Consider the following 21,965-nt stretch of genomic DNA (forward strand, 5'->3'; position numbering starts at 1 on the left):
TTTTTTTTTTTGGTTGCTCACCTCTATCTCACCCACGCTCCCCTCCTTCTTTAATGGGCGGAAATTCACCCTGCGCCTCCTGCGAGCTCCTTCGTCGCCGACACGCCAAGGACTGCATATTCGCCCCCTACTTCCCCTCAGATGACCCCCACAAGTTCGCCATCGTTCACAAGGTCTTCGGTGCCACCAACAGCTGCAACACCACCACCGCCACCTCTTGGGAGGTTGGCGCATATTAGAGATTGAGAGAGTGAGAGATGGGTTAGAGGCTGGGCTGTGGAGTGAGTCATGAGCATGGCTTGTTCAGTGCGGTTCAGGTTAGGGACTTGGAGTCTGTTGAGTCATTGTTGCCTAGAGACCCCAATCTCTTGCACCAGGCTACTATCCACGATCACCACTCTACCCATCAAACCGCCGCTGCCGGAGACGGAGACGACGAAAAATTGTTTTTCCTCCACGACGCCCTCCTTGAGTACCTATTTGGTACAAAATTTCCCATAATCCAAACAGGGACTTCTGCTAGGGAAAATGGATTTCTCGAAGCAAAACGTGGACAACTTCGGAGAAGATGGAGCCCACCAATCGTCATCATCGTCGTCGTCGTCTTCCTCTTCATCAAGATCTTCGTCCGACAGTAATGGCGGCGAGACCAGCAGCGCCGACAGTGGCAACAGTAGTGCAAGCAGAAGCAGCAGCCCCCACCCCTTTCCTCCATTTCATCACAGCCATCATCGATATGCAAGCCCTGTTCCTCACTACCAGCCTGCTACCCATTAACCATTAACCTAGCTTTTAAAAAATAAGGTAACGACATCCCTTGATCTTCATGGTAGATATTTTGGGTTATGGGTCTTGTTGGTGGGCTCCCAAGGCATTAAGTTGTGGGCCTAAGCTGCTTCATGTGGGCTTTAAGCCCCATCCTTTAAGTTTAGGCTAGATTAGTGCAGGCTCCAATGGGCCAAGTTTTTTACCCTCTTAAGTCCTTGTTTCTTTAATGATGCAAATATAATTTTTATGAAGGTTCTATCCTTAAATAACCTTTCAAAATTCGTTTTTAAATTTAATTATACAAAATACCATTTTTGAAGCAATTTCCTAAATTTTGGTTTTAAATTTAGTTCATAAAACTTTAATTCCCGAAAATTCAATTTACCTAAACTTCATTTTTTTTTTAAATTCGATTTTCCAAGTTTCCATTCGTGAAATAATTTTCTAAGGTTCTAATTTTAGGTCTAGTTCTCCAAGGTCCAAATTTTTAAATTTAATTCTCAAAAATTCCACTATTCACATTCATTCGTTTAAATATTATTTTTGTTATTATTATTGTGAAACCAAGGTTTGGTTAATCTTGATTTTGATGATAACAAAACAAGGTTTAGAACTAATGATCATATTTTAAGTGTGATTAGGCAAGACGATTTTCAAAGTGGCAATTACAAAAATAAATCAAGCCAAAGAGAAATCATGAAGAAGAAGACCACCTCAAAGAGAAGAGTTTTTCAAGACCAAAGCTTCATAAGATCTCTTTGTAAGGTTGTTGGTGCACTAAGACTTTCATGTTTTTCATTCTTTATTTATGCACCAAAATCATCCAAAAGTAATATTGTTTTAAATATCTTAAGAATTGGATAATTTCATGTTTTCAACTAAAACCTTGTGTTAAATGATTTTCAAACTTGTGTTAAAAGGTTTTAAGTTGAAAAAGGTTGGGTGTTGAGCCAAAAAATGGCTCAACCAGTTCAACCGGTCAACCGGTTGTGTTCATTCGGTTGAGGACAGGTTGGGGGAGGCAAAAAAGTTTCTCTCTCTCCTAGTGGCCTTCTCTTCCCGATCAAGGTTGAACCTCAACCGATTGAGGTCTGGTCGAGGTCCGGTTGAGGCCCAACGGTCACTTGCCAAGCATTAAATGCTAACGGCTAGTCAACCGGTCGACCCCTAGCTTGACTGGTCGAACCCCCAACAGTTAGTTTGGCTTTTTTCTTCTATAAAAAGGCTTCAATCTTCATTGTTTCATAAGCTTAACATTCCCAAATCTTTCTTGATTATATTTAAGCCTTGGAAGATTATTTTTTAGTGCACCATTATTTCAAAACTTGCATATCTTTAGTGCACCATTTCAATTCTAGTTTTTCTTGTATCATTTGAACTTAAAGTTCTTGTGCTAGGATTTTTGAGAGATCATTCATTTGTAAATCTTTGAGAGGAAGTTTCTCAAGTGTGGGGTATCACTTGAGGGGTTGTTCAAGAATGGAATATCTCTTGAGAAGTGTAAAGGGTGCTTGGAGCCAAAAGTCCAAGAGGGTGAATTGAAACCATAATCCAATTGTATTGCTTGAAGGCTTGGTTTGGAAGCCTTGGATTAGTGGAACCTCAAGCTCGGGATTGAAGCTAGAGGAGAGTGGATGTAGGTCGGGTTGCGCCGAACCACTATAAACTCTTGTGTTTGCATTCTCTCTTCCCTACTCTTTAATTTATATGCAATTGTCTATATATTGATTATTATATACTTGCATATAATTGTCTCTTGCATTTACTTGTTTAAATTTGCGAAAAGAGATCATCATCTTATTCACCCCCCCCCCCCCCCTCTAGGGTGATTACCATAGGTTGGATTAGCCTCAAATTCCTAACAATTATTATTATCCCATAATTATTCATTTATTTCTTTTAAAAATTCCAATCATTAAAGTTCAATTCTTCAAAAATCTTACTTCCAAATTTAATTTTCAATCTCAAAATTTCCACTATTCACGTTCATTCGTTTAAATATTATTATTTTTTAATTATTATTATTATTCCATATTTATTTATTTATTTATTTATTTCTTTTTAAAATTTCAATTATTAAAGTTCAATTCTTAAAAAATCTGACTTCCAAATTTAATTTTCAATCTCAAAAATTTCACTAAAAATTCCACTATTCACTTTCATTCGTTTAAATATCATTTTTGTTATTATTATTATTATTCCATAATTATTTATTTATTTATTTTTAAAATTTTCAATCATTAAAGCTCAATTCTTCAAAAATCTTACTTCCAAATTTAATTTTCAATCTAAAAAATTCTACTATTCACTTTCATTCGTTTAAATATAATTTTTGTTATTATTATTATTATTATTCCATATTTATTTATTTATTTATTTTTAAATTTTTCAATCATTAAAGTTCAATTCTTCAAAAATCTGACTTCCAAATTTAATTTTCAATATCAAAAATTCCACTATTCACTTTCATTCGTTTAAATATCATTTTTGCTATTATTATTATTATTATTATTTCATATTTATTTCTTTCTTTCTTTTAAAAATTTCAATCATTAAAGTTTAATTCTTCAAAAATCTGACTTCCAAATTTAATTTTCAATCTCAAAAATTTCACTATTCACTTTCATTCGTTTAAATATTATTTTGGTCATTATTATTATAATTCCATTTATTTATTCATTCATTTCTTTTTTAAATTTCAATCATTAAAGTTCAACTCTTCAAAAATCTAACTTCCAAATCTAATTTCCAATTTCAAAATTTTCACTATTCACATTCATTTGTTTAATAATTATTTTTGTTATTATTATTATTCAATTCATTTACTTATTCACTTATTCATATATTTAAAATCTCTTCTCTAAATAATCATTCGAATTTCCAATCTCTAAATTCAATTTCCAATTTCTAAAATTCTAACTTTCGCAATTATTTATCCAATCGTTATTATTTTCGTTATTCTATTCATTTATTTATTCACTTGTTCGTTTATTTAAAATTGCATCTCTAAATAATTCTTTAAATTTCCAATCCCTAAGTTCAATTTTCAATTTCCAAAATTCTAACTTTTGTAATTATTTATCCAATCATTATTATTTCGTCATTATTATTATTCCATTCATTTATTTATTCACTTATTCATTTATTTAAAATTCCGTCTTTACATAATTATTCAAAATTCCGATTTCCAAATTTAGTTCTCTGAAATTCCAATTTTCCTATCTCCGAACTTAATTTTCAGTTTCCAATATTTCAATTCTCGCATTTATTCAATTACTCGTTTATTATTATTATTATTATTATTATTATTATTATTATTATTATTATTATTATTATTATTATCATTTTATTCATTTATTTCTAAAAATTCCGCCTTCGAATGATTTCCAAGATTTCCAATTTTTATAATTCAATTTTCATAGTTTCTACTTCTCAAATAATTTTCAATTCTGATTTCTTTCAAAATTTAATTTCCAAAGTCCCAATTTTCGTAATTTAATTTCTTTAAAATCCCAAACTCTCAAATAATTTTCAAAATTCCAATTTCTTTCAAATTTAATTTCTAAAATTCTCATTCTTACATTTAATTCCTAAAAATCCAATTTTCAAATAATCTCTAAGACTCCAATTTTCCAATGAATTTCAAAAATCCAGTTTTCCTTCGAACAGTTTTAATTTATGTTCGATGATGCATGTGATATGTTTTGTGCTCTTTATTGTACACTGACCCCATTTTTATGATACCTCACTACTCGTTCGTGGCCCAGGTACGCATCCATTCTCATTCTGGTCATTCTCTATGCATGTTTTGATTCCCATGATCGATTTGAGTATCCATTGATTTTCCTATTGATTGTCACGTCAGTTTCATTTTATTAGTAGAGACTTGACTTTAGGGATTTAGAAAGGTGTTACGGTCTTTACCATACCTTCCCGATAAGTGACCTGACCCCCGAACCAGATCTGGTTTTTCGTAGACCACCTTTTCCAAAATAAGGAGTCACACTTAGGGTTTTCTTTCTTATTTTGTTTACCCTTTTAAAAATAAAACAAAAATAAGTGGCTACTCCAAGTCATTTTTTTTAATAAATAAAATTATTTTCAAATAAAAATCGAGCTCGTCATCGAGTGAAAAACGCATGAGTTTAAATACGGGGTCCACAAAGGGTATTTTAAGAAATAATTATTTAATTTATGAAAAAATGAGTGAATTTTAAAATAGATGAATATGAACATGATTTATAAAAGTTGAGGTTTTTTTTTATATTTTTTCAAATTAGTGAGTCAAAACTCACTTTTCCCAATTGTTATTATTATTATTATTATTATTATTATTATTATTATTATTGTTTTAAAGTATTTTCCCTTATCCATCTTGAGTAGTTAATTGGTATGACATTTTGAGTTTCAGGTTAAAATAGTCATTTTATAGAAAAAATATATATATAAGGTTTAACTCATTTGCAAAATTTATATTCAAATTAGCTCATTTATTATAACGTAGAAGTCATGTCATAAAAAAAAAAAAAATTCAAAATTTAAGTTAAAGTTTGAATTGCCCATGGAAGTTTCATTTTTTAAGGTTTCATTTTTTAACTAAAAATTCAGACTTTATTTTTTAACTGAAAATAAGAACGAGATGGAGAAGAAGGGGGACAAGATGGGGAAAAAAAGTAAATTAAAAGAATAAAAAAAAAAATTATCGATGTGATCCAAATAGAATAGTTTGCATATAAGTTTTAAAAACTGTCCAATATGCATGCACAAAAGATAGTTTGGTCGATATTTTGAATTTAAAAGAAGAAGAAAAGGTTTTAAACAGTAGCATTCAAAATTTGGTTTGAAGTACAACCGCAATGATACAAACTCTGTATTTTATCTTTGTCTACTCTGGTTTCTCAAATATGCTTGAAATTGAAGTCCTCGTTCAAATCACTAGCGCATGAGCCTAATTTGGAGGCTAAATACCACTAGCACATGAGCCTACATGTAGCCCATGAGCCTAGACCAAAGATACCCTTGTTTGTCTCTTGTGTTTGTTTATTTTTGAGCGCAAGTGTTCCATTCCCCCTCCCCCCAATATGGTCTTAACGTAACCAAGCAACTTTCATTATGTGGTCCACATATTTTTATTTTAAAAAATTTTCCAATAATTATTCAATGGTGGAAAAAAAAACCTTTTATAAATTAAGAAATTAAGTTAAAGTGAGTTCTATGCAATGCAGAGAACCCTATTTTTCTCACAATAGATTTTTTCTTCTTTTTTTTAAATTTCTATATTTGAGATGAGCCAAACAAAATGCAAATCCTAATCGAGGTTAAAATTATTTAATCAAAATTACTAAATTAATGAATCCTTTTATTTAAATAAATGAATACACAAAAAATGGAGAAATATAGGATATGTTTGGTTCTCGTCATCGTCCACGAGTTTGGGATAATATTGCATTCACTTCATGGAATGATTCAAATCTAGTTGGACGAGACTAGTGATTTCTCATCAAAAACTCATTTTTTGTTAAACCTTCAGGGAGATGATGATGAAGGAAAATCGGTATTTTTACACGATCCTGTAGGGATGCTTGATTTCCTTCTTTGATCATAGCTCCAAGATTCATTGACAATTTTGTTTTGTATAACTTCTGGTTATACAAGAGAATTAGAAATTGTATGCATAGATTCTGGCTATGAAACAATTGTAAATAAAAATTATTTTCCATAATTCCTACTGTGAAAAATAAGTGAGTACGAAATAAATATAAAAAACCAATATTTTTCATAACTTTGAGTTATGATTATTTTGTCAAAACAAAAAAATATGTAAATTTGTACATAACTTCAGACTATGAACTATTTATGTATAACTTCTAGTTACACAATATAATTAAAAGAAATTAAAAGTTAATATCTTTCATAGCTTCAGGCCATGATTATTTTGTCAGAACAAGAAAATATTTAAATTTGTACATAGCTTCAGGCTTTGAACTGTTTTTTTTTTTTTTAATATAAATTTGTATATAGCTTCAGGCTATGAACATTTATTTATTTATTTATTTATTTATTTTATAGCTTCTAGCTATAATATTGTTTGATATAACTTCTAGTTATACCATATAATTATAAATAAATAATTAGGGATCATATACATAACTTTTGGTCATATATTTGTAATTTTATATTTTTTTCCCCATAACTTTTGGCTATAGGGATTGCACATATTTTTCATAACTTTTGGTTATGAATTTATCTCATAATTTGTAATTTATCTCATAACTTCTGGTTATAAAGATTGTACATATTTTTCATAACTTATGGTTATGAATTTACCCTATTTATAATTTATCTCTGGTTATAAGGATTGTAATATTTATGTATTCAAAATAAATGAAAATAGAGATCAAATGGTAATAAAATAGAAAATCATGATATAAGTTTATCACATACCTTTTTGTAAAAAATAAGAGAGAAGAGCTTTTCTATTTCTCTAAATACAGAGAAATATTTCTCTTTCTTTTGTAGAGACTATTCGTGCTGATAACGTATTGTAAAATTATAAAATGAAATGAGAAGAAAACAAGAAAGAGAAATTAGAATGTAAAAAGAGAATAGAATAATTTTCATAATAGGTATCTCCCCTTTATAGGGAGTCATAAAGAGATATACATTAATATGGATGATCATCCACAAGTTCCCATAATCCAATAAATTTTCATATTTTATAACATATTATTATTATTATTATTATTATTGTCATCGTTGTTTTAAAGTATTTTTCCTTAGTCATCCTAAGTAGTTAGTTGGCATGATATTTTGAGTTTAGGGGTAAAATAATCATTTTATAGAAAAGAATAAATAGGGTTTAACTCATTTTCAAATTTTATATTCAAATTAGCTATTCATTGCAAGTCATGTCATAAAAAAAATATTCAAAATTTAAGTTAAAATCCAAATTATCAATGAGATTTCATTTTTTAACTAAAGTCTCAATTGTTAATTGAGACTTTATTTTTTAATGTAAACGGAGAATGAGATGGAGAAAAGGGGGACGAGATGGGAAAAATAAAGTAAATTAAAAGAATTTAAAAAAAAATTATTGATGTGATCCAAATAGGCTATATGCATGCACAAAAGGATAGTTTTGGGGGATATTTTGAATTTAAAAGAGGAAGAAAAGGCTTTAAATAGTAGCATTCAAAATTTGGTTTGAAGTACAACCGCAATGATACAAACTCTGTATTTTATCTTTGTCTACTCTAGTTTCTCAAATATGCTTGAAATTGAAGTCCTCGTTCCAATAACTAGCGCATGAGCCTAATTTGGAGGCTAAATACCACTAGCACATGAGCCTACATGTAGCCCATGAGCCTAGACCAAAGATACCCTTGTTTGTCTCCTGTGTTTGTTTATTTTTGAGCGCAAGTGTTCCATCCCCCTTCCCCCCAATATGGTCTTAACGTAACCAAGCAACTTTCATTATGTGGTCCACATATTTTTATTTTTAAAAAATTTCCAATCATTATTCAATGGTGGAAAAAAAAAACCTTTTATAAATTAAGAAATTAAGTTAAATTGAGTTCTATGCCATTCAGAGAACCCTATTTTTCTATATATATATATATATTAATTTCTATATTTGAGATGAGCCAAATGAAATGCAAATCCTAATTGAGGTTAAAATTATTCAATCAAAATTACTAAATTAATGAATCCTTTCATTTAAATAAATGAATACACAAAAAATGGAGAAATAAGCTATGTTTGGTTCTAGAAAAATTTGAGGGAAAATGTGAAGAAAAAAAAAATAAAAAGGAAAAGTAAAAGGAAAGAAAAAGTGAAAGAAAATAAAAAATAGAATTAAAGATGATAAATTATTTTTATTTTTTATTTCAAACTCATTTTATTTATTTAACTCATCAATATAAAGATTAAATAATTTAAAAATGTATAAATTTCTAATTAATTTTAATTATATTTAATTTTCTTTGGAATATTTTATAGGACAACAAAACATAAGAAAATCATTTTTCTTAATATTTTTTTTCTTTCATTTATACTTTACGGAACCAAACATAACCTTAGGGTATGTTTGGGAATTGTTTTTATAACAGTTTTATATTCTCCCTAACAAAAAAAAATACATTTAACAACTAAAAACTACTTTCTATTTTTTGTTTTGAAGAACAGAAAATAAGGTGTTTTCAAATAACATTTTGTAATTGTTTTATATTGATTTTACTCGTTTTTTGATAATTGTTTTAATAAATAATCATATAAACATGTAAAATAATTAAAAATAAATACTATAATATAAAAATTATTTTTAAAACATATTTAAAAAATATTAAATACAGTTGAAGTTTTAAAAAAAATTCTATAAATATCATAAAATAATTTTCAAAAATTATTCTGAAAAACTATTTCTCATAATTATTTTTTAAAACAGTTACCAATCAAGTCCATAATAACTCACAAATATGATACGTTAGCATAAGAAAAGTCATTTAAATTATTAATATTTTAAATGAAAATTCTTCCTATTTTCTAAAAAAAAAAGATTTTTTTTATTATTTGGATTAACAATTTTGGGTATTTTGATATACTCATCATAGTTAATAAGTTACACCTAGCCATTTGTGTGATTTTACAATTTTGATTTTTTGAATTGTATTTATTATATTTTATTGAAATTATTTAATTTTATGTATCTAATTGAAAAGAATTATTTTTCATGAATTGGGTGATTGCCTGTGCTTATCATGTAAATATTTTAAAATATAATTTTTATTAAAAAAAATGACGACAATATTATGTAAATGTACTTTACATTAATGTTCTAAAATTTTGTTTCACTTCATTAGCGTTGGACCAACATCCCCTCAATTGATTTTTGAGCTTTGTCTCTACATTCCATTACACTTTTTTGTAACTTAATTATTATTTATCCTACCTTAAGTATATTATTTGTATCATCATTCATATCTTTTCTATTTTTAATCATATCATATATATGTCCAAATGAAAATGGACAAGAGCATTCATCATCATACCGGAAAATAATCATTGGTGCTAAATACTAGCATTTCAAGTAGGGGTGTGTAAAAAAATTGATTAAACCGATAAAATTAACTAAACTAAAATGGTCTAAATCAATAAATTTTTAAGATTTTTCTAGCGATTTCAATTTTTCTATAATATATGATATCTATTTATTGTATCATTAATTTTTTTTTTATTTTTTTACATTTTGATAGAATCCCAAATCACATTTAGGTGATTTTTTTTTTAATTTTTTACTGAAAATAATTTTTTAGATTATTGTTTACTTTTTAATAATTTATTGTTTATTTGTTAAATATTTGACTTTTTCTAAATATCAATTTTTTAAATTATTTTTTAATACTTAATAAAAATAAAATATTAAACAAACCAATAATTTAATACTTAATATTATTAAATATTATTTGATTTTAAATTACATTTAAAATTAAGTAATTAAATAAATAAATACCAATAACCTTTCTTTCATAAATAGGTCGTGTGATACCTTGGATTTTTTTTATTGATGTATTTTAAAATCTTAAATAAATAAATAAACCAAGAATAGATAATATTTACATAAATACAGAACATGATAGAAAACATCAGGATAAGGGAATGATTGTGATATTCCTACATCAAATACACGGGAATGATTGTGTTGCTATGGACTCTATGGACTTGTATATGTAATATTCAAAATTGGACCGATCACGTTACTAATTTCAATGGAATGATACATGCAAGAAGCACTTTAAAATTTTTAATACAAACAAAAAATAATAATAATAATAAAATAAAGAATAAAAGAACAATATCGGAGAGAGAAATGGGCCATGTGGCAAAGGGAAGGATGCAGCGTGGGTGACATGATTCTTGTTGGGATGTTGCCACGCTTTTAAGGCTCAAAAAACACCTATACCTTTTGCATTCTTCTCCACATGGCAAGCCTTGTACTCTAATTTATTATTTATACACTCCATAATAAAAGACGTAATACTAAAGCCACCCACCTACTGCCAAACTCACCATCTTTTATCATTAACCCCCTTCCCCTTGTCCCTCCCCCCCTTTTTTTAAAACCAACCATATTTCCTCAATCCACGCTCATCTCTAGCGCGTTACGGCTGCTTTTGGATTTCAAAATAAATTTAATAAAATTCCATGGATGAATATGTTTATGAAATATTTTTAAATAAGAAGGTATCGGGTTTAATGACAAGATTTTGGAGAAATTTTCTTGCAAAAATTCATAACATATAATGAGGGTGAAGCCAAAAAATGGTTGAGGGGACATTATATGGAACTTATTTCATGTGATAGAATAATATTAAATTTTTTATTGACAGATCAGAGGGTTAATCATATCCATCAACTTTCTCTTATATTCGAATGTTATGGGTGTTTGGGTGAATGTATTATAAGGTTAAGATATGCGTCTTTCTTAACAACAATTGCTTTTAGAAAAGTGATAGCACCTAAGGTTCTACACTTCTAATATAATACGATGATAAGTAAGAATTAGCATAAAATTTAAGGTTATTGGTTTAATTCCCACTAATTACTATATTTTTAGCAAAATTTAAGGGACTCGCTTCATGGAAGAAAATTTCTAAGGTTATACAAGTACATGCTATATTTTTAGCAAAATTTCAAAGGCAATATATAATATTAATAACTTAATATTTTACATTGAATTGAGAAGAAAATTGTTAAGACTATATAAGTATAGACAACTTTTAACCATTGATAACTTTCATAAGATCTTCAAGGTCTCTCTTAAAGTCGTATAAATATATTTTAAAGCTGTGAGATCTTCGAGGTCTCTCTTAAAGTTGTAAGATCTCTCATGGGGCATCTATTCCCCATAAGACACAATGAAAATATCGTGTTTATATCATATGGACACAATGAGGATATTATATTTGTATCAAAAGTTTACCAAGTCATAACTAAACAAATTTATCAAATTATCATTATTTTTTAAAAATAATTTATTATCGTGGGCATTACCATATCCAAACCAAAACGGACCCAATATTAATACATTGATTAAAGAAAAAGTCATAATAACAAAATAACCCACCCCCTCTCTCTCTCAAATGTGTGACCAAGTGGTTGTGTGAGAAAAAGTGGGGCAATTTTTTATTATTATTATTATTATTAATTCATGGTCGGAGATGTTGGAAAGGCCTGCCATGTGGAGTGTGAGGACTGTGTTGGACTCCCTGTCTGTCTGAATGCATACACAGCCACTGTGAGTTATGTTTTCAGAGTTTCTTAAATTATAGGCTGACTCTCACTCGTAAAGTCCACTTTGCCCCCACACTTTTCAAATTAATGTCATATCACATACGCCCCTTCTTCCTATCCTCAAACCGCCCACCTTTTCTTGGATTTTCAATTTATGAGTTTTGGGCTCGGGACCATTGAAATTTGAGGGTCAATTCTTCAAAAAAAGTATCTCCAATATTGTGAGATTTTTGTACTTTTCTTTGTTTGTGTGGGTATGATATTAATGAATTTCCCACTAATTTTTTGAGTAGGGGTGTAAATAATTTCCATTCCGGTAAAAAATAATGAATTTATATATGATAAAAATTGAATTAATTAAATTTGAAGTAAAAAATTGAACCAAATTAAAACTTTTCAGGTCTGTTTGTAGATCGGCTTCAACCTAATTTAATGGTGTTTTTTTAGTTTTCAATACAATTGTAGATTTATATTTATTTTAAACTTAAAACTCATTAATTTGACTTTATATTAGATGTTAAATCTAATTTGTTTTTAAAATTAATTAAAATTAGTTTAGATTTAATATTAAAAATATATTAAATGCATTTAGGATATATATATATATATATATATATATATATATATGTGTGTGTGTTTTTTAGAATATTGATTCAATTTATATCTCTATAAGATAAATAAAGAATAAAAAAATTGAAAGTTGTTTTAATAAAGTCAATTTTTGAAAATTTTCAAATTAAACCAATTTTTTGTATTATTGAAAACCAAACCAATCCATTTTGATTAGTTTGGATCATTTTTTTGGATTTTGCTTGTATCCTTAATTTTGGGAAAATATTTACTTTTATTCATAGATTTTATTCAAGTATAATTACAAAATAATAATAATAATAATTATTATTATTATTATTATATTATTATTATTATTATTGACTGGGAGCTTTTGAGGATTGTTATGATAGACTAAATAGTATCCCATGTATATTTAATGAATATAAATTATGTTTAGACTTTTGAAAAAAAAGTGTTTAGTAATTTCGTTGTACCACGTCAGCATTTGATTACGAGATATAATTTTTTATTCATGTAATATTTTTTCATCAACAAAGTTTTAAAAAAAAAAAAAGGAAGTTATTTTATTAAAAAAAATTAAAATTAATTTTTTTCTTAATTATTTTGCAAATATTTTGGATATAAATTTATTAAAATTCCAGAAAATCAAGTAATATCCATTGACCATCATGGTGCATTATTATTATTAAAAAGCGTATCTTACACAAAGATTGCACATCATTTGATTTAAACTATCAAGGACAGATATCAATAAAATGCCAACTAAGAAAAGTGGTCCAATTCACAATAAAATTTTCTCTATATATCAAGCCATCAAGGGAAAACACACATAGAATTTATCATCATGGTCCATTATATTTTTAAAAATTTACAAATTTACATGACACATGAGAAAATTTAATATTTTAAAATTAACATAACTATCAAAATATTAAAAATAAAATAAAATAAATGAATTATTTTTATTATTAATGTTACATGTTGTTTCAGCAAAATATTAACAAAAAAATTATTATTAAAAAAATGTTTTTCATATTTGATTTAAAGGGTGTGCGGTAAAATTTAATACTTGTTATTTAATTACTTAAGTTGATTTTAAGTTAAATTATACTTAAATTATTAACTTAAAACTTATTACTTAAGATTATTTGATAAAATTAACTTAAAATTTATTCTAAATCATCAAATTGATTTATTCTCATAAATTATAATTAGGATAAAGACAGTGAAAGTAATTAAGACAAATGAAATTAAAAAAGTAAAATGAAGATATAAACTTAAAAACAAGTTAATTATTATTACTTAAAATTATTTTTAACTTTAAATTACAACATTAATTTAATTTATGAAATATATTTAATTTATTTTATGATTTAAATTAAATTATTTAATTATTTTAAGTTATTAAGTTGATTTATCAAATTTCTATTTACTATAAAAAAAATTTAAAATATATATTAAAATTATTTACTGAATGCTTAAAAAAATTGTATTTACTCAAATATTCATTAGCAAATGTTATTACTCAATTTAAGTTAGAAACATTTTTATTTTTATTAAAATTAAATTTAAAATTTATTCACAATAAATAATATTTCCGTTACGAAAATATTAATACAAGATTCTATTTGAATAAGGCTTTTTCTTTCCAAAATTGGAAAAAAAATTTAAGAGGGTGTGAAGGGAGGAAAAAAAGGGTGAAAAATAAAATGTGAACTTTAAAATAGAATTGATTGAGAAGGGTAGTTTGGAGAAAGGAAGGTTTAAAAGAGAGAGAGTCCACACAAGACATATAGTAACCGGGAGGAAAACGACGAAGCGGTTCCTGAGTGTGCGCAAAGTATCGCTCTGACTCTGAAAAAGGCTGAGAAAAACACGGAGTTTGGGTGAGGATTGAGAGGATTGAGGGGATTGTGGATTGAGTTGTGAGCCTTGAAACTACCTTTGCAGTCGTCACCGATGAGCCTTGAAAGGACTCAGGGAAGTTGCGTCGCCATCCGTACTCTCTCTCCTTCTTCCGTCTCCAGATGCCCTCACGCCTCTGCCTCTTCTTCAGGTACTCTTTCTCTCTCCATCTTCGTGATCCATTACCCCATTGTCAAGTTCATTTCGATTTCCTCCGCTTTTGATCGGTTGATTTTGTCTTTTTCGTTCGCTTTTAATCAATTCGATTCGCATTGGCTTTGCGCTTCTGTTTTTCGTTTGCTAGGCTTGGTTTCAGTTGAGAGATTGTACGATTTGGATCGATTCACGTTCTTCTGAATCAGTCACTGCTTTTGATTTTTCTTTTTCTTTTTTTTTTTCTTTTTTCATATACGACTCTTTTTTTCTTCTCTGGTTTAGGTTCTGCTATGATGCTATTATTTTAATTTCTGCACTGTCGTGCATTTGTCGTGAAATTTTGCGGTTTAATTTCTTGTTTGAATTGATAGAAAATCTCAAAAAAAAAAAAAAAAAAAAACCTCAAAAGGACAGGCGTGATAGAAAACGATGAATAACGTTGTGGTACTACCGTACAAGTCGTCATTGCCAAAATCGGAGTCGGAGACGCTGGATGAGTAGTCGTTTCTAAGGAATCAGATAACAGTGAAAGTAGTTGTTACTTGTTAGAGAAAATCGCGTAGGGTAGGAACAGGGAGAGGGAGCAGGTGTTAAAGATGAGTCGGTGTTGTGCCTACATGATAGGCTAAAGAATATAGGCGAGGACCACACTATCTCTGGCCAAAACAACGCCACACTGGCTGATGCCTCCTTTGCACTGAATCCTGGACTAATCACTGAGTCCTCATTGGATTGGTGAGTTTTTCTATTTTTATACCGAATTTTATGAAAAGGTACATTGTTTAGGTTGAAGTAGTTGATAACTAAATTCATTTTTTTTTCCATGATGATACAGAAAATTTGGATGCAATCCTAAATTTTTTATTTGGTTTTTAAAATAAAGTACAATAAAATTTATTTAAAAATCAATAATTTTTTTAATTGGAAAAATCATGTTTTTCATTTTTTTTCTTTTTTTTATCTTTTTATTGCACTGTGAAGATGCTTGACCAAACTTGTCAAGTATGGAGTGCAATGAAACATTTTAAAAATTTATTCATCCAAAAACCACATCTAATTTTGAAGTTAAGGTAAGTATGTACATTTTTTATAAGAATTTTTATTTTTTATAAAAATATTTATTTTAAAAAATAAAAAATGGAAGGTGTATCAAAGGATGCCTATAATATTAATTTTCTGAATAATAGTTATGATATCTGAACTGAAAATGAATGATAATGGGCGGTGATGTTTTTTTGTTAATTCTGGGAATCAATAGTTGAGTTGTGTACAAAAGCGATGACAGAGTACTCTCTTGTTGCACTTGGGCCGTGGTACTAAAAGCTTGACCCGGCCCATTATACTTTAGTACGTTCCCTAGGTATGGGCCGTGTAGACCCAACGTCACCTAGTACGATCCGAATCAATGTTGCCTGGAGCCCCTCGAATTTGAAGCCCACGCTCCTTAAGCTTCGTTGGTTACACGCGCCATCGCTCAGCTCTAGAGCAGGAGAGCTCTTGCTTAAGACCCTGGTTTCCACTTGATTATTCCTCCTCTCCTGTGGAACTTTTTCAGCAAGCAAGCTAGTTGAGAGTAGCAGAGGATTAGTTGGTGGGTTGGTCCCCACCATACGCTTTGTGCAAAAACAGTAATTTGCTTTGTCCTGATGTTACCTTCCTCATCCTATTACCCTTTTTTTCTTTTTTTCTTTTTTAATCTTTCTTCTTCTTGATTGGGCAAATGATAAATTCGGTTTTATTTTGTGAGTAAACATCATTTTGGGAAAAAGTGGATTTTCAGTTGATGAAATACAAAATTTATCTAACAATAATTAAAATTTTATGTATATTTTGATTAAAGATATTATCATTGATCATGAAATATATTAAAAGAATTTCTATTTTGTGGTTATTTTTATACAGAATAGCACATTTTTAAGGAAAAGTAAAAAAAAAATATTAACAATTTTTTCTTTTATATCACAAAAATCAATTTTGGAAAAACATGTTGCTCTTTTCTTTCATACCACATTTTTAGAAAATATTAAAAATTAAAAAAAGGGAAAAGAATTTTAAAAATAAATATTAGAAGCTGATAAACAGGAAGAATAGTTTTTGCTGATATTGTAGAAATTTTATCCAATTTAAAAAAAGGTTGATAAATATGGTGGAAATGATATCTTTCTCCTTGCTCCTAATCTAGTTCCTAACCCTTTCCCCTAGGTGTCTGTCTCTACTTTTTATTTTATTTTATTTATTTATTTTAATTTCGCTTCTTAATTTTGGATACAATTTTGTTATCCAAAATGGCCGCAACTGATTTTAAAAGGGGATAAATGAGAGGATCAACAGTCCTACATAATTTGCACCATCACGCTAATCAGCTAATGTCATCTGACAGGGAATCTCTACCTGGTGTCATGAAATCATTACTAGATTATCCCTCTTTTGGGACCAAAGGGTCACTCAAGAGGCTGTGGTTTTATTTTATTTTGTTTTTGTTTTTTCCTTATTGCCGCCATGAAATGTTTTAGTAGGCAAGTCAGCAGAGGATTATACTTTGTTCTGTTTGTTGCAGTTGTTGGTTCTTTCTTGTGTTTGTTCAAATGGGTATTAAATAATTATTTTATTAGTTGATGAATAGTATGTCTGGTTTCATACAGATGATGTGACTTGTGGGACGCCCACATGGATTGGTAGGGGCCTTACTTGTGTTTGCTTCAAGAGAAAGGGAACTTATGAACGTATTTGTATCAACATGACACCCCACCAGGCAAGTTCCTCTTATGAATGGAAAAAGAGGGAAAAACACCTTATCTTTCATATTGTTGTCGTTTTCTTAGATTAATTTTCTTATTCATATATTCTCTGATGAACTGCTCTTGATAATGTATCCTGTGTTTTTTTTGCTGTTCATACCTTAAAAGTTGAACTGAGAACTTTTATTGGACTTAAAAGATGAAAAAGGTGGCAAAATCTGACTTGCTGAGTTTGGCTTCTGTGTTCAATTGACCCGTTACTTTTCTCTACACAAATATAATTTATTGCTATAAAAATTAATTTATTTCAGTTCAATAACTTAGTTACATCTTAATTTATTCTAGTTTATATCTGTGTATAAACTGGTGCCTGGTGAGCATGTTTGTGGTCTTGTGTTTGCCCCTAAGACAAACCTGATATTTCGATTGCTCTTCAATAGGGAACAAAATTGGCATTAAATCTGCTCAGTTCTTTCTGGCTAGATGCACACAGGACATTCATGGACTTAAAAATCATTCATAACCTCTAATGCTGAAGACCAGGCCACATGCTTAGCAGTTGTTTGTAAGCGAGGAAATGAGCTTAGCTGAGAAAAGGAGTGGGTTATCTGTGTATAACCAACTAGAAACAAGCGATATCTTTTACTTGAGAAACTCCTGATTTTGAAGTTAATGTGTCTGTGTGTATGTCATTCATCTTGGGCTTGGTAATGTTGAGCTTATTTGGCTAACATAAACCTGTCTCTATCATTGATTTAGTATGATATATATATTTTTTGAAAACCTGCAGGAAGAGAGACTTAGAAGGTTGAGGCATCGAATGAAAGTTTACTTTGACGCTTCACGGCCAGATCACCAGGTGTATTTTATGTTCTGAGTATAATATGTAAGCATATGATACGAGTACTTAATACTAGATTTGTTCAAAGAGGGGACCTAATTTAGAGTATCTCCAGCTGATAGTTTGCCAGAATTAACTCAAACATGAGCACTAGAGTTAAACATAAGATAATTTAATTTTTGAATATTTCTTCAAAAATATTTTTTTTTTCTTTTGAAAATATTTGATTTTCAGCAACTTGCTAAACAGGAAGCTTTAAGAGCTCTATGGTCTGCTACCTACCCTGGTCAGGAGCTTCATGGTTTGATATCTGAACAATGGAAAGAAATGGGGTGGCAGGGAAGAGACCCATCAACTGATTTCAGGTTGTTTTGTCATCATGTCATCCAGTCTGCTGCTCTTTGTTCATTTTTATACTTTCTGGAATGTTTCCTTCCCTATTCATTTGATTGGGTTGATTTTATGTGATGAACAGAGGAGCTGGATTCATTTCCTTGGAGAACCTGCTGTTCTTTGCCAAGACATTTTCCGTAAGATCCCAATCACACCATTTGAATAAAACCCTGAAACTTTCAGAATTTTTATCTGCTTGCCAAAATCTTCTCTGATTCTATGAAGACTACCCTTTATCTTCAATGATAGGTCTTGTTTATCATTTGCACTTGGAGTGGTTCACAACTTCACATTAAAAAAAGTTTCACCTGGGGGAAACACCTAACATCTAGGGCTTAAGCTCTAGGCCGAATGGGCTTATGTTTATCAAAACTACCATGCTGTGGAAAACATCACATGTAGTTTAATTTTGTAGTTTACATCTATTTCTGCAGATATCTTTTCAACTTCTTTTAAAGAAGCAGAGGGGAAAGCGAGCTGCATGGGAATATCCATTCGCTGTTGCTGGTGTAAATATCACATTCATGATAATGCAGATGCTTGATCTAGATGCTTGTAAGCAGATAAAATACCTTCATTCAGTATTTGAAATAGTTCATCCTGTAGATTTGCATAATGTTCTCTACTCTGAGCCTGTGCCTCACAAAAGTCAGTTCCATTGGTCCAAGCAAATCTAGATGAATCCATCTCCACTCTTCCCAGATCTTGAGCAGATTGCTAATGAAGTTTAGTTTATTTATTTGCAGCAAAACCCAGGACCTTTGTCAGAGCAGTGTTCTTACAGATGTTGTCAGGTGAGATCTCAGGACCGCTTCCCCTAGTAATTGCCTCAAAATTCAATTCTTAATGTATGAGTATAGTTTTTGTTCTCATGGACTCTCTTGCCAAATTTCATATATGCTAATTTCCACAGCACAAAATAATGCTTGAGCTTTAGACGTCATCATGTTTCCTTCCCTGTATTACTTTTCATGATTTCCTTCTTGTCAAACTAATTGGATTTCTTGTACTTTCAGAGAATGAGTGGGCCTTTGACTTGCTTTATTGTGTGGCTTTCATGGTTATGGACAAACAATGGCTGGATAGGAATGCCACATACATGGAGTTCAATGTGAGAAACACTACTTTCTCATGATTTGTGCTTGCTAACATTGTATCAACTTGAAGCATGCTAACCCCATATCAAGATGACCATCAAATAGGGCCTATACATATGGAAAACCGGGATTATATGCTAAGATCAATCAGAATCATGCTTCTGTTTGTTATTTTTCCCACTCTCATGCACTAATTGTAGTTGGGTGCTGGTTAAATCATCTTGTAGGATGTTTTGAAATCTACTCGAGCTCAGCTGGAAAAGGAACTTCTAATGGATGACGTCCTACGGATAGAAGACATGCCTTCTTACGGTCTTCTCTGTTAATGGTAACCACCCTAAAAGTTGAATGCAGGGGCTTCTGAGATTGGTTGAATCCCTCAACGTATTTAATGGACAACCCCCCCAATATATTTTAGATAATCTGATGTTGTACAATCCCTCAACCTTAAATCGTTTTGACCCATAACAGGTTCTAAGGAGTCGATTCTATCGGCCCAACACTTACCCTGTAAGGCTGTAACACCTCTCTTTGGTATTCTTCTGTTTTAAAGTTTCATGGATGGGGTGTGGACTCCCTGTGAGTTATTCTATGTCTCAATTTGAGAATTTGTGATGTAATTCCACTTTGGAAGCTAAAGGGAAGAAGACAAAGTTTTTGGTTCTAATCATATTTGCCAAGGCATGGAAGCTAATGTGTAATTTGGATGACAGATGTTTAACAAATATTAGAATTATCTTTTCAGATGGTTATGGTAGTGTTTATGATTTTCACCATGGCAGTTGTATGGATATATATACTACAGTAGCTCTGTAGAATTAGTAGTCTTCCACTTGAAACAGTGTCTGCAGCCTCCTCTCTTGCTCGTGTAAAAAATTGAACGTAGCAAATAAAATGCTAGTCCTTGTTGATCTATATATATATATATAGGAACCCTGGGGATAGGGAAATGCCTCGAATACACCTCTTATTAAAGATTTTTCAAAGCTTCTACCTTAATTGAAATAAAGATTTACAAAGGGCTTTAAGCAACCTTTGAAGCTTTCAGAGTATTTGTATATTCATATTTTAGAAAGGTGAAATCTTAAAACAATCTTTATTTTTAATAATTTGGAGAAGTAGGTCTTTAAATACAATTTAGAGATTGATCGCTTAAAGAAATATATATATATATATATATATATATATATATATATATATATATATATATAAACAAATCCTTCTTATAGAAGCCCTATTTTGACTTATATAAAAACTTTTTTAATGTTTAATAAAATTTTTATAATATTAATATTACTTTTTAAAAATTATAACTTTGGCTTCATCTTCAATTTCTAGCTAAATGGAGGAAGATTTAGAGTCTAATACATAACTTACACAAATGATGGTGAAGGAAAGAGTGATATGTTCAAGCTTGAGTAACAGGACAAGAAGAAAAATGAGAAGAACCATAGCATGGTCACATGTTAGTAGGATGGCAAATGGGTGGGTTAGTCTCAGTGTCAATTATTTACACTTATGTTACACTTATAATTTATAAATATTATAAATTTTATAATTTATTTTTATGAAACGTAATTTTTATTTTATATGTATTAAAAAAAGAAAAAAAATAAAATAATTATTATTTTTATTTAAGTATCTATGTAATTGGGATATATTGAGACAAGTTAAGGAAATACTTGAATCTAACTTGGGTTTGAAAAAAAAAATTCAAACTTATTCCCATCTTATTTATACTTCTCTCTAGCACATTTATGGGTAGGGTAGAACAACACTTCACAAATATAAGAGGAAAAGAATGAAATAGAATAAAAATAATAATTATTATTATTTAAGCATCTATGTAATTGGGATATATTGAGACAACTTAAGACAATACTTGAATCCATTGGGTTTGGAATTCAATTTATTCCTATCTTATTTATACTTCTCTCAAACACATTCTATTATGGGTAAGGTAGAACAACACTTCTTTATTAGAGATATTAGCATGTAAGTTTTATTTAAAAAAAAGGTTATATATATATATATATAATAAAAATATTATTATTATTATTTATTTAAATATCTATATAATCGCCACAAAATACCATGTAAATTGAAAAATTATCAACTCTCACTGATTGAGTTTAAATAGCACACCGAATGGATCATTCAAGGGAAAGCCGAAGGCGAAGACTTAACACCTAAAGGTTGGGTGAG

At 29.5% G+C, this 21,965-nt stretch overlaps 2 protein-coding genes across 3 annotated transcripts; both read left to right on the forward strand.

Moving 5' to 3' along the window:
* Window positions 1-53: 53 nt before the first annotated feature.
* Window positions 54-777, forward strand: LOC117921205 (suppressor protein SRP40-like). The gene is made up of 2 exons (XM_034839039.1): window positions 54-224; window positions 511-777. The coding sequence occupies exons 1-2, from the start codon at window positions 54-56 to the stop codon at window positions 775-777; spliced, it is 438 nt and encodes a 145-aa protein (XP_034694930.1).
* A 13,658-nt stretch (window positions 778-14,435) lies between these two features.
* On the forward strand, window positions 14,436-20,510 carry LOC117933651 (ELMO domain-containing protein A). Of its 2 annotated transcripts, none has more exons than XM_034855159.1 (9): window positions 14,436-14,686; window positions 17,334-17,443; window positions 18,220-18,288; window positions 18,520-18,635; window positions 18,746-18,800; window positions 19,098-19,218; window positions 19,410-19,457; window positions 19,680-19,774; window positions 19,988-20,510. In XM_034855159.1, exons 1-9 carry the CDS (start codon window positions 14,590-14,592, stop codon window positions 20,084-20,086), a joined length of 810 nt encoding a protein of 269 aa, XP_034711050.1. In that variant the 5' UTR covers window positions 14,436-14,589; the 3' UTR covers window positions 20,087-20,510. The 2 variants fall into 2 exon arrangements, with proteins under 2 accessions (XP_034711050.1, XP_034711133.1); XM_034855242.1 differs by lacking the exon at window positions 14,436-14,686 and adding an exon at window positions 15,099-15,426.
* The last annotated feature ends 1,455 nt before the right edge of the window (window positions 20,511-21,965 follow it).

The sequence above is a fragment of the Vitis riparia genome, chromosome 1, assembly GCF_004353265.1.
Source record: "Vitis riparia cultivar Riparia Gloire de Montpellier isolate 1030 chromosome 1, EGFV_Vit.rip_1.0, whole genome shotgun sequence".
In the NCBI taxonomy this organism is placed as follows: domain Eukaryota; kingdom Viridiplantae; phylum Streptophyta; class Magnoliopsida; order Vitales; family Vitaceae; genus Vitis; species Vitis riparia.

Coding starts and splice junctions, on each gene's coding strand:
- LOC117921205 (XM_034839039.1), top strand. CDS start 54: ATGGGCGGAAATTCACCCTGCGCCTCCTGCGAGCTCCTTCGTCGCCGA. Junction 225..510: donor CCACCGCCACCTCTTGGGAG/GTTGGCGCATAT, acceptor TAATCCAAACAG/GGACTTCTGCTAGGGAAAAT.
- LOC117933651 (XM_034855159.1), top strand. CDS start 14,590: ATGAGCCTTGAAAGGACTCAGGGAAGTTGCGTCGCCATCCGTACTCTC. Junction 17,444..18,219: donor TCAACATGACACCCCACCAG/GCAAGTTCCTCT, acceptor GAAAACCTGCAG/GAAGAGAGACTTAGAAGGTT. Junction 18,289..18,519: donor CTTCACGGCCAGATCACCAG/GTGTATTTTATG, acceptor CTTGCTAAACAG/GAAGCTTTAAGAGCTCTATG.